This window comes from Pieris rapae, chromosome 14 (genome assembly GCF_905147795.1).
Source record: "Pieris rapae chromosome 14, ilPieRapa1.1, whole genome shotgun sequence".
Lineage (NCBI taxonomy): Eukaryota > Metazoa > Arthropoda > Insecta > Lepidoptera > Pieridae > Pieris > Pieris rapae.
The window spans coordinates 5,642,252-5,655,806 of record NC_059522.1 but is presented as its reverse complement, the minus strand read 5'-3'; the positions used below and the strand labels follow the sequence as shown (position 1 = coordinate 5,655,806).

The 13,555-nt window shown below is 35.2% G+C and overlaps 1 protein-coding gene across 1 annotated transcript; it reads left to right on the top strand.

Moving 5' to 3' along the window:
• The first annotated feature begins 2,197 nt into the window (after nt 1-2,197).
• On the top strand, nt 2,198-3,734 carry LOC123689755 (palmitoyltransferase ZDHHC6-like). The gene has a single exon (XM_045631185.1). It carries the CDS (start codon nt 2,262-2,264, stop codon nt 3,387-3,389), a length of 1,128 nt encoding a protein of 375 aa, XP_045487141.1. The 5' UTR covers nt 2,198-2,261; the 3' UTR covers nt 3,390-3,734.
• The last annotated feature ends 9,821 nt before the right edge of the window (nt 3,735-13,555 follow it).

Here is a 13,555-nt window from a genome sequence, read left to right as displayed (position 1 = left end):
CGGTCTCCGCACGCATCGTATCGTTTCATATAACCTTATTAATTATTTATCTTGTTTATTGTAATAATTGTTTTGTGCTATATATATCGGTGTCTGTGATAAAGTTAGTGAAGAAGCTCAAATCCAGCAGCAAGAAGCCACATCCAGTCATAAGAAAGGAAGCCGATAAGGTTGAAGGTACTGTGCCGTGTCCTTTCTTTCTTTCTCCAGTACAAGACCCAAATATTGAGCAACCGTATTAAGAAAATTACAGTCCACTTTAAATTGCAATAAATATAAATAATATAATCAACAACCAGCGCCGCCATTTTTTTTTTGGTCCATACGAACCGAGATATATTTCTTAACTTATAGATTTTACTTACGCTCCGTTTATTTTCGCTTAGCATAATAATTTAGCTTAGCTATTGTAATGTTATACTTATAAAATTTCGATTATAATTTGCGTCGCTTTGTTAAACGTACGCGTGACCTTGACATAGTTTGCCGGTCGCTGCAATATACTTTCACTTCATTAAACTTTATTCCTAATTATCTTTTATTGATTTTCTATTCTTTGGCTATTATAAATATAATTCTACGATTATTTTAAATTCACAATGCCGAAAAGTGATAAGACATCGGAATCTATAGATCTAGGTGTAGATATACAACTCATATTATTATTACAAGCCCGACAAAATTCGTATTTTTCTAAGATGCAATCATTATACGATTTGTCGTTAAATATTAACAGTAAAGAAGACGAAAAAAATTTCCAAATTAAAACGTTTAATATACAAGTACTTCGTAGTGAATTTAATGAGTTAGTAACTCAATTAAATGTTGAACAAATGAAGCATAACCCTCAGTTCACTCCTTCTTTTCAAACATGGGAGTCCTTTGAGGACCTGTACGTAAGCATACAAAGTAAGCTGCAGGAAATTAAAAATACTTCACCTGAGGAGAAATTAGATCACCCGATTGAAATTGCCTCCAATTAAATTACCACAGTTTAATGGTGACCCAAATAATTGGACGTCGTTTTATGAAGCCTTTAATCATTTAGTGCATAATAATGGGTCAATTTCGAACTCAGAAAAGGTGTTTTATCTTTGTGGGCAACTAACAGGTAAGGCCCTAACTGTGATCGCTGGCATAAATCCAACCGCGAATAATTATAATTTAATTTATTCTACCTTGGTTGATAAATATCAAGATATACGGTCTCTCGGCTTTCAGTATTTAGATAATATATATAATTTCAAAACATTAACTAGTTCTTCTACAGAGGGTTTAAATAATTTTCTTGATAATTTTGTTACATCAATCGCAGCATTTGAAAACCTAGAAATACCTAATAAATTGAATTTTTTATTTTTATTTTTGGCACTTAAAAAATTAGATAACGAAACAATTATTTCATTTGAGAATTCTGTTAGAAAAGAAAAATTACCCTGTTACACGCAATTAGTCATGTTTTTAAGAGAACAGTGTAAAGTTTTGGATCGAACAAATTCTATTATTATTAAACCGGCTAATAATAAATATTCCAAAACCGTAAAATCTTTTGTAACTTCTATCACTGATACAACAAGTAAAATTTTAAAACCAACGCATACATACCTAAATACGCCGACTGCGCCTACGCAGCCGATGTGTTCCCTATGTAATACGCGACACGAACATTTGTATACATGCTCGACTTTTCGTAGCATGACCGCTAACGATCGTTTTAAATTTGTTAAGACAAATAATCTATGCGTGAACTGCTTAGGGAAGCACCGATTGGCTGTCTGTAATTCTTCTTCACGCTGCCGCCGGTGTAATAATTTACACCACAGCATGCTTCACTTTGATAATAATAACAGCGCCGCGGCCACGGGCACCACGTCTGACGACAGTACGTCACACACGGTACCTGCTAATAAAGGGCGAACTTCGATGACACCTGCGCAATCCCATGACGTCACATTGTGTTCCTTATCCAATTGTAATACATCCCGCACACCTACTACGGTGTTACTCGCTAACGTAAAATTGTCAAACAACCCATGGCACTGCGACTGTCACGCTCTGTATATTTCGGCATGGGTACGATTAACTGAAATCGAAAATACACAACTAACGTGAGGTTATTTTCAAAATAAATTTCAATGTTTTCTTGTATTGACAATAAAAAAAAAATAATCATAAAATGTATGAATTTATAACCGTGATATTAAGTAGTTAAATATATATATTTTTATTATTTACAAAATGTGTTAAAATTAAAAGGAATCATGTCATCACCTTTTAAAAGACTATGCCACTGGGGTCCAATTGCAGTATTGGGAATAATAAAGCTAATAACATGGGCAATGATACATTTAATGAGTATGTGGTGGCCCCCACATGTATCATTAGCTGCTGCACTACATTCTATCTTATTTATTACTTTAGCAGCTCTCACACTGTATTACTTTCTACAGTCACTTCTTGAAGGTCCAGGCTTTGTGCCAAAGGGGTGGAAACCTGAAAAAGAAGAAGATGTTGATTACTTACAATATTGTACAGTATGTGAAGGATTTAAGGCTCCTAGATCTCATCATTGTAAAAAATGTGGAAGATGTGTTAAGAAAATGGACCATCACTGCCCTTGGATCAACTGCTGTGTAGGTCATGCTAATCATGGCTATTTCTCTACATTCCTCATGTTTGCTGTTTTAGGATGTTTTCATGCATCTATTGTCCTAGTAACATGTTTGTATCATGCAATCAACCGTGTGTGGTACCTATACAATGGGACTGGCCAAGAGCCGATGATCTACCTCACACTCACCACATTACTTCTGACGTTGCTGGCTACCGGCATGGCAGTGGGGGTAGTTCTTGCAGTTGGAGCTTTGCTTTACTTTCAGATTCGTGGTATCCTTAGCAATCGCACTACTATAGAAGAATGGATAGTAGAGAAGGCTGTAGGCAGGCGGGAGGAACAAGGTCTCCCTCCCTTCGTGTATCCATATGACTTAGGATGGAAGGCCAATTGGTACCAGGTCTGGGCCGGAAGTCATTACGACGGACTCAGGTGGCCCGTACTGGACGGTTGCGGGCAATACGATCTCACTATGGAACAAAAAGCCCAGAAGATAGAGAAGCAGCAACGATCTCGTTTATTTGCGGCCGTTTCGGAGTACTCCGGCCGCTGGGTTCCTCTATTGTCTCGGCCTCGTGCGGCTCTCTCCGCCCCTTGCACCGACGAGCCGCGGCTGGCCCTTCGCGTCGGGGACGTCGTTCGGGCCACTCGCCAAAGAAGACAATGGCTGTTCGGTGAAAAGCAAGTGCGGACGGGAGAGGCCCGGGCTCCTCGCGGCTGGTTCCCGCGGGAGGCCGTCGTGCCCGCTGATGAGCTGAAGGTCAAACCCGATTAGCGGAATCACACGTTACCATAGGTTAATAATAATTTCAATTGCGACTCTATTGCTTTGTGATAAGATGCATTTTACAATACAAGTTGGTATCAGTCATTCAAGGTTAAATCCCAGGCTAGTACATGATTGGTGTGATTTTTTTCTAGTTTTTATATCATAAATTTTTTTTATGATATTTAAAATCCTCATTTACACAGGATTAATAAATAATAAATAAATAAGGGTAGTTATTTGGGCACGCAAGCGAAGAAGTAGTAAAAGCCGCGATGATTCTAGTATAACATCTTTTTTATGTAGATATTCCGTTTTCAGAGAATTATCATATTTATAAATATCTCGATTTTATTTGTAGAAAGAATCCGGCTCGAAGGACCAAAAAAAAATGGCGGCGCTGGTTGTTGATTATATTATTTATATTTATTGCAATTTAAAGTGGACTGTAATTTTCTTAATACGGTTGCTCAATATTTGGGTCTTGTACTGGAGAAAGAAAGAAAGGACACGGCACAGTACCTTCAACCTTATCGGCTTCCTTTCTTATGACTGGATGTGGCTTCTTGCTGCTGGATTTGAGCTTCTTCACTAACTTTATCACAGACACCGATATATATAGCACAAAACAATTATTACAATAAACAAGATAAATAATTAATAAGGTTATATGAAACGATACGATGCGTGCGGAGACCGAAACAAATATTAACACAATGCGAGGCGACCAAATTAATACTACCCGCTGCTCAATTTCCCTTTTTTTAAATGTCGACGCATTATTATGCGTCACCTACAGCCCGTTCCGGTACTAGTGCCGTCATAGGGAAGGACATTAAGGAGGGATATATTGAGCAACCATTAAGATAAAAAAAAATGCAAATTTGGCGCAACCAAAAATACATATAGTAGTTTGATAAGCTATAAGGTTTTTCTAAATAAATTATTACATTTACAACGAATAAACAATACAAAATAACAAACGACTGATTAGCTATATCATGTATTGATAAACACACCACCACATAGGTACCACAAAATATTCATGAAGAAGATTAGACATTAATTTAATTTCATTTGGGCTGTGGGGTTTTAGTTCACAGGCGCTAATTAAAGATTTAGGTTGGCGCTTGGTAGATAATACCCAGAGCTGATGCATTCCTCTCACTATGAATAAGTATTGCAATACAGTGCTTTAAATTTTAAATTATTAATACTACGCAGGTTAAAAATTGTAAATACTGTATATTTTTGTGTTGTAATAAATATTTCGTTCATATGTAAGAAGATTCATAAGTCAGAATGCGTTTTATAATATTACTAACAGACTCGGCCAAGCGTTGCTGTGGCTAAGGTTTTTGTTATATCACATAGTGGTAAACTATTCAAGGGAAACAGTAGGAGAACTTATGTGAAAGGTAGATAGCTTATGTGAAACGTTGGTACTTTTAACACAGCGCCATCTGTTAGAATTGTATCTAATAATAAACAAATATTTGCAATAAAATGAAATTGCGACTATAATTAAAGATCTAAGCTATGCTATCTCTTTAGTAAGACGGCTCACGGTGTGCCAATTTAATTTAAAATCGGTTAAGTAGTTTAGGAGACATACATCGTGCCAGGAGATTTATATATATTAAGATTGTGACATGCGGGGATAAACTCCACATAACATTTGCACTCCCAAAGAGACACAGAGACACATGTATAACAATGTGAAAGTTGCTTTCAACGACCGGAAGAACCATCCCCTACTACGGAAACATGTGAAGATTTTTGTGCACACAATTAGCTATCCGTTTTTTGCATGTGAGAAGAGTTTTAAAGAGGAATAAAGCCGGGTGCATACTAGTAACTACGTCATAGAAGTATAATGACTACATCTTTATTTTTCTATCTAGTTCACACTTAACATGAGATGAATTTTCAGCTGGTTTTCCTGTATATCAGAGCAATAAAATATTGAAAAATCGTTTTCAGATAACTGTATCTATCGTATATTAACAAAGATCAAAAGAAGACTGCTAAGACGTGACGCGACGCAACACGAAGCAACACGACGCAACACGACGCGACGTGACGCAACGCGACGCGACGCGACGCAACACGACGCGATGCTACACGCGAGAAATGTCCTACGTAATTTGGTCAATACTTCTCGAATCATGGAGAAGTACAGTACAATTTTGACGCAACACGACGCGACGCGACGCAACACGAAGGCAACACGACGCAACACGATGCGAAGCGACACGAAGCTAAAAGTTAATCCAAAGTAAATACTGAATCGAAGCGTTATACGTGTCCGCAAATTATCCGTTTCATGGAAGTACTCTTTGGCAAACCACATTTTTTGTGTTTTGGTCTGATCCATCGCGATGATCACTTCCATCGAACAATGGTTTCAGTGGCTGTGGTGGTGTAAGTAGTGAATCCAGTTTGACTTTTCCACTTGCGCAGCACAATCTAAATTTTCATCATCACTGTAGTTCGCAGTGGGATCATATTGGAATGCCAAGCGATTGTATGATGCCAATGATCTTCGTGTGCTCACGCGATGTCTCAATCGGGCACCATCTACTTAAAATATTGATTTGTGCAGATTCATGCTATGTATCAGAGATGGCGCTGTATGTGAAAAAAGATTTTCCCGTTTTTCTGTTGAAATACTTCCTGAATTTTAATAAATAATTAATATAGCCCGAGACCTTTCCAACGAATGCAAAACCGTGGAAATCGGTTCGTGCGTTCTGAAAACCCGACTGATTTTTATATAGTACATAATTTAATAATTGTATTTCTAGTCACGCACTCACTTTGACATTACTGACCTTGCACTCAAAAATTCAGTGATTATAAACTATAAAAATAGCTTAAACGGGTTACAGTTCATACAATATAAATACTTAGTAGTGGTCTCAAACTCCGGAGACCAAAGTCAGATCAAGATAATCCAACTCCACTGCTGACTTCAAAATATTCAAACTGACCATCTCCGGCAAATCCTCAGACTCAGGTCCATTTCCGTGCCACAGATTGTTGATTCAAACGTAAGGCTTGCAATGAATACAGAATTTTTAATATACGTTATTTGAAACCGAGAAAGATGGAACTTGCAGTGTTTAAAGTTAGGCATCGTTCATATTTTGCATTTTTTAGTTGGCTCAGTGAGTATAATAAATACTTAAATTGTCCTATATATCTTTAAACGAACTTTTGCTGCAAATACAATTTTTAAGTGCATACGAAGTTTTGTAGACACCTCATATGTAGGCAGTAGGTTACGTAATTAGTCTCCCAGTTATATAATTCAGCAATGATTTAATACTCAATTCAATTTCAAAGCCTCTATTTCAAGTGATACAAGAGAAAGTTTACAAAAATATATATATATATATATATATATATATATATATAAAAGTTTTGTTACACAGCTGTCCTCTTGTACATCTTACCTTTTTGGCACAAAGGCCTCCTCCAGCTGTTTCCAGTGCTTCCTATCTCTGGCAAGTCTTTGCCACAGAGGACCGGTGGCTTTTTTAAAATGAACAGCCCACCGCGCACATGGTCTTCCGCACCTTCGCTTGGTATTGTAGCGAGGCGTGCATTGAGTTACTTTTTACGAAGATTTTGCTCTCTAGCTTCTGAGCAAGTGTCAGTGATTAGGCAATGATTTAATACTATGTAGACTTAAATATTTCTCGTCATTTTTTTTAAAGAACAGGGGGCAAACGGGCAGGAGGCTCACCTGATGTTAAGTGATGGACACTCTCGCCGCCCATGGACACTCTCGATGCTAGAGGGCTCGCGAGTGCGTTGCCGGTCTTTTAAGAATTTGTGCGCTCTTGAAGGACCCTAAGTCGAATAAGTTCGGAATTACTTCAGTTATAATAACAATTATTTTATCTACACTAATATTATAAAGAGGAAAACTTTGTTTGTTTGTTTGATTGCAATGAATAGGCTCATAAACTACTGGACCGATTTAAAAAATTCTTTCACCATTCGAAAGCTACATTATCTACGAGTAATATAGGCTATATTTAATTTTGAACAAAAATAGGGTTCCGTAAGATATTAGGGTTTTTCGGACACCAGGTGTAAAAAATCAACCAAAAAAATTACTTATTTTGCGTACCCTGCCTAAACTATTAAGGATAGAACCATAAAATGTTCTAAGTCTAAGATCTTATAAATATCTACAAAAAAATACGCGACACACTATACCTATCTATGTCGAGTGAAGCACAATAAACATTTGGTTTCATACTGAAATATTTTTTTAGTTAATTATATTAACTTGAATTCAATATTCATAGTAAAGACAGGACAGCGTCTGTTAGGTCCACTAGTGTACTATAAGTATTATTAAAAGTATATGCTTCCCTTTAAATTAGCCTTATGTTAGCTTTGAGAAGGGTTCACACATGTAATCACCTTTTAATGCTTAGTTTCGATACAGCTGTTGCTAACTTAGTCCTCAATAAATCATGTCTCCAAACACTGTTAATGTTAATATAGTTAAGGTTAAATACATAGTTTTTGTTAATAAATTTCATTTCCGGTTGAAAAACTTAGCCTGCACACATAAATATCAAATAGTAAAAATAAGAAAAGGATCGATTGTTGGAGTTTGAATGTGAAATGTGAATAAGTAATGGCGGGCAACATTTGTCACATGACAAATGACAGTTTTCGAATATTGGAATGTTTATTTTAATGTTATAACAGATGATTGTCTTCTAATATGAAAATATACTTCCCATCTGTACATGGACCGTGAAACATCCTAGTGTTATAATAAAAATAAAATATGTTTATTATGGAGATAATAGTTATCACTTTTATCTCCATTTAAGATACAGTTATCACTTATTCCACGTCATTAAATTTGAATCTGTAGGCATCCCTACTCTTCGGCAAAGAAGACAGAGCCGAGAGAAAAAGCCGGAGTAAAAAACTCTCGGTGCTCTTTTAAAAAAAGCAATTCAAAAAACACTTACTTTAAAACAAATTAATAAGAAGTAGCCTGTCTAGCACTAGTCCTAGGCTCTTTTATCAACTAAATAATCGTTAACTTTATAGTAAGCCTTTTTACACAGCTTTTCTTTAATACATTTTTTAAAAGGCAGATATAAAAAGAGCCTCTGGGATTTTATTAAAGAAGAGTATCGCTTTTCCCAAAAAAGAATTACTAACTTTAGATAGTCTACTACGCGGAAATTGCAGCCTGCTGTTGTTCCGAGTATTAACATTGTGCTTATTTTCTATTATAGTAAACTTATCATTATTTTTGTATACATACATAGTATTTTCATATTGCGTGGGAAAAGTATATTATATATTAATTTCCTTAAATGTCTCTCAAAGATCCCCTACATTTTAAATTTACATTGTAAATTGTTTGTAATACATATAAATAAAATAAAAATAAAAAAGCCTTTTATTTCCAGTATTTAAAATTTACTGTAATACATATATAAACCATTAAGTTCGTGGTTTCACAATAGCCAATCACCTCCAGAGATCACAGTCCCCTCAAATAGAACCGTCCTACACTTATTATAACGTCGTAGCTAAGTTAGGTAAACCAATTACTTTTATAAATTATTTAAGTACTTGCTATCTTCGTTGAAGCAAGTAAAATAGACAGGAAGTCAATTTCACAGCCGTGGTTCGAACCAACGGTCTCGGGGTTGAGATTCGCCACTAGTGGCTTCTTTGCACTGAGTATATAACAAAAGTTTATTAATCGTTATAAGCTGCTCTCAATCTGAACTCGTCTTCAGATATTTATTCAAGTAAGTTGAAAGCAATTTTCTTTTTTACATTTCGATGAAGAGTTGCAAACGAACGTTTTAAGGTGCTTTTCTCCGGACTGATAGCGGTCTATTCAATGTGCTAAGTAAATTTAATTCGATGTAAAGCATTTCAAAACGTTAAATTCAAAATACTTGTAACTTTATACGTGTTTGTTGCAAAAGCGTCGATAGTGGTTTTTTTTAAGGACCAGGGGGCAAACGGGAGGTTCATCTGATGTTAAGCCAGATATATATATATATATGCCAGAGAGCTCGCAAGTTCGTTGCCAGCCTCTTAAGTAGATCATATCATATATGGAATCATCTTTACGATTATATTTAACAGTACATAACTCTTACGCCTATCTAGAGCTCAAACTTTTACAAAAGACAGTTCAGTCTAATTTATCCTGAGCAACTAATATTGTATTTACACGCAAAACTTTACAAAATTCAATACCAAGTTCGTGGTGAACTCAAACAGTCAAGAACGGAGCGAAATTTAAAATCCGCAATAAACAGTAAACACAATTTCTAGATGTGAAAAGATAAATCTCTGTGGCATATACGATTTGGGTTCGAGTGCGAATATGTGCGAGTTTGATTCCATTTTACGATTCGGTAGCGATTTTTATAAAAATGCAAATACGTCCCATGGACATGTCCTATCAGACTGTAGTCCATTTGAAAATAGGATTCGACTACACATACACATATGCCGTACTACAAACTTCAATATTGGTGTTTAGTCAAACTATGTATTATAATCAGTAATCATGTGCGTAGAGCAAATTTTTTTTATTTATTTAAAACTTAATATTTAAATAACAAACAAATAGGCAACACAAATTCGTAGGATAAACTGGTGGCCTAACGAGCGTGGTCTTCCAGGCAACCCTACTAAGAAAAAAACTAAAAACAGAAATACTAAGGATAAAGTGAAAGAAATGCAAAAGTAAAATTAAAAGAAAAACAAAATCAATGCAATCTGAGGCCCATATGTTATTGCGCCGCAGAATTATTATACGTACATACTAATTAATTAATTAAATTCCGTATTCATTTTGATTAAAGTTGCAGAATAACAAACCCTGGTTCTAACATAAAAACAACCCGCGTTGATTAGTAAACCAGGAAATAGCATAGTACGTGCAATGTCCCACACAAACATTTGCATTACAATAGCGTGTGCATTCTAATGAATCTTAATTGTTTAACTCACAAGAATGGTGCGGGCCGTGCTACAACTTACAAACTGTGAATTGGTTTTGTTTACGAACTCTTGTGCGTTTTGGTTTTGAATAAGCACTAAAACAATCCGGGCCACTACACTTTCTATAACGGCTACGTTTTGAATAGATCAAAAGAGTTTGGCCACCTTTTCGACCGTTTAGCCATAGATATTAAATAACAATACTGATGTTTTCTCTAATTGTATGCAAAATTTACTAAGTCACAGACTAGTTTTTTTGTGGACTTAATTATTATAAATATATAGATATCAATTAATTATTTATCAATTAAGAAAATACTTTTTTACCGGATTGAAGCTAAGTATGTATTATTGTAAACTTATAATTATTTTACAATTTACATAATTTTAAATTTATCCAAAGTTTCCGTCACCGAGCACGCACGCTGTAAAGCACGCGAAACGCATAGCTTCAATCCGGTAAAAAAGTGTTTTCTTTAAATGTGTAAAAGCTATGTTAATAAAAGACAATACTATACTGTGACTTACTCAGTTTGTGTCTGTTAATTTAATAAATGAAACATAGAATGAAAAATTATATTATATTTTAACTCGACAAGAAACAGTTTTTATAATGTGGACGTGCCAACGAGTTCCCAAAGCTAATATACGAAATGTACGAATCCTTCAGGCAGGTTTAGCTAAGTGTGTTATTAGGCGGCTGTGCATTATGCATACAGCTTATAACACATTCATAGACACTGCGCCCAAATCCCAGCTTGTTCCAGCTTGCCGCCAAATAGCAGTAATACATGGACATAGTGAGAGCGTTTTGCGGACGCTTGTTTTGTCTTTGTTAAGCTTTTAAAAGAGCTATTGTTTCCTCGCTGTAGCTTATTTTAATGTTTTGTAAGTTTAGCTTTGCTTTAATTGCAATAGATGTATAGAACTGCGTATATTCACTAGTAGTATAAGACTTATGTATAGATATTGATATTACCATACCATAATATTTCTATATAAATATAGTTTCTCTCCTTAAATAGTTTTGTTACGGACTAATTAAAATGGTAGATACAGCTGAATAAACTTCAGTTTAAATTAGCATTTTACTGAAAATAATATTGCATTGGATGTCACCAATAAGTATTTTCGACGACTATAAAAACCGTGTCAAAATTCCAAATTTCTAAACTATAAAACTGAAACATACGAGTATTAGCGCTTAAAGAGATCTAAGCATCAAAATATACCAAGCATCAACTTTCCTCCGCTAGCGTCTTTTTTTTATAAATTATCCCCGCGTAAAGTCTCACTGCAACGCCAGAGGTCAGCGACGGATTAGTTGTTATTACACCTGAATATAACATCACAAGCCGTCAACTGTCAGATCAAAAAACGCGCGCGACATCTGTGGCGGGTGACCGACTATTTTCCCGCCCAATCCGTGTCACGTTCTACCACAGACTATAACTGCATTTTGTTTTAAATAAAAATATTTATTATTTCAAAATGTTGCCGTTGTTTTACCCTTTTGATGATCCTTTTGGTATCATGTGGCCAAATTTTTTGCATGCTGTACAAAATATATAGTTCTTAACTATAATTAAGAAATTATTTAGCAATTTCTTGTTTTAACCAAAGAGAATCATACTTTAATTACTACTACTAGACTACAAAAAAACTGTTTGTAACATATTAAAACATTTAATTTAGTTTTAATTAAATGTTTATAAAAACTAATAAGTAAATGATATATTTTCATATTAATTTCAATCGTTGAGACTAATATCAATTATATTACTACTTAGTTACTATAAAAACTATTATTGATGGGTGTTACGACATGTGTATTAACATTTAATTAATACTAAAGCGATAACGACTTAGGTACGATACGGTAATATTAAAATCCGGAGGGGAGCCTTCGGAAGCTAACTAGACAGGCGGATATTTATGAGACAATAGTAATATCATTCAGATTTACAACGTATTCAGCTCTCATAAATCATTCGAATAATTCTCCAATTACAAATGGTATTCGGCTATTATTCATCTGTGGATTAATTATTAACAATAACAAATGATAGTTTGTCAGTACCTTCGGCTATTTTGTCTTACTGGTCTGAATAAAAAAGATCAAACAATGTTAATTGATATATATTTTAAATTTTGGTGATTGAACGTAAATTAAACCTTTGTTCACGAACCTTAACCAACGTCAATTTGACTGCTTTGGGTGTGAAGCATGGATAGTCAGTGACGACATGTTGCTTGAGTTCAAAAAAGATCACCAATTAGTAACTCAGGGAGCGCTGCAGAGAAACTCCGATTAGCCAGCAGATTGAGCGACGCAGGTGGATAGGCCCTACTCCGATACTCCGAACAGATTCCAATTATATCCCCTGAAGCGTGGCAGTCCTAAGCAAATCTGGTGACGTACAGTTGCCGATAAGGCAAAGAGAGCCGAGAAGACTAGGAGCAAAGAGAAATGCTGGGGATCGAACGAAGTAGGTGCCCGTTACTACATCCAGACTTTAAAAATGGCAAATAGCTTTCATAAAAAATATAGTTTTAAAATTAACATCAGTTCTGATAATAATAACTATACATATGCTTCTATAAACATATTATACATATCTACCCAATATTCATGAAATTTTAATTAGTGGTATAACTCTGGTTTGCATTGCTTACTCGTTTCGTCGAATTATGTTCACTGTATGATTGACAAAGTTAAAGTTTAGTTTAGTTAATGCAAAAACTAATCCAAATAATGACTAAGGAACGGCCGTAGTAATTTTGAACCTACATTAATATTTCTTATGAGTATTGAATAGGTGAACGTGTCCATAAAATATATAATTCTGATTGAAATAAATAAATCAATAGCGCTATATCCTTTTTCAGTCTGGGCCTCAGATTTCTGTATCTGTTTCATCATCTAAAAGACACAAGCCGTCGGCTTTTTGGGTCTAGCAATGCAAAACCTGTTTCTTCACAATGTTTTTCTTCAACGTTTGAACACCGAATAGTAATAAAGTCCACTTGTTTACTGCCTGCGATCGATCCTACGACCTCAGGGATGTGAATCGCACGCTGAAGTCATTCTTCAAGTCTTCGTCGGATTAGTATTGCATCAGCAAATCTATATGTAAAAGTTGTTGTTCATAACAATT

Coding starts and splice junctions, on each gene's coding strand:
- LOC123689755 (XM_045631185.1), top strand. CDS start 2,262: ATGTCATCACCTTTTAAAAGACTATGCCACTGGGGTCCAATTGCAGTA.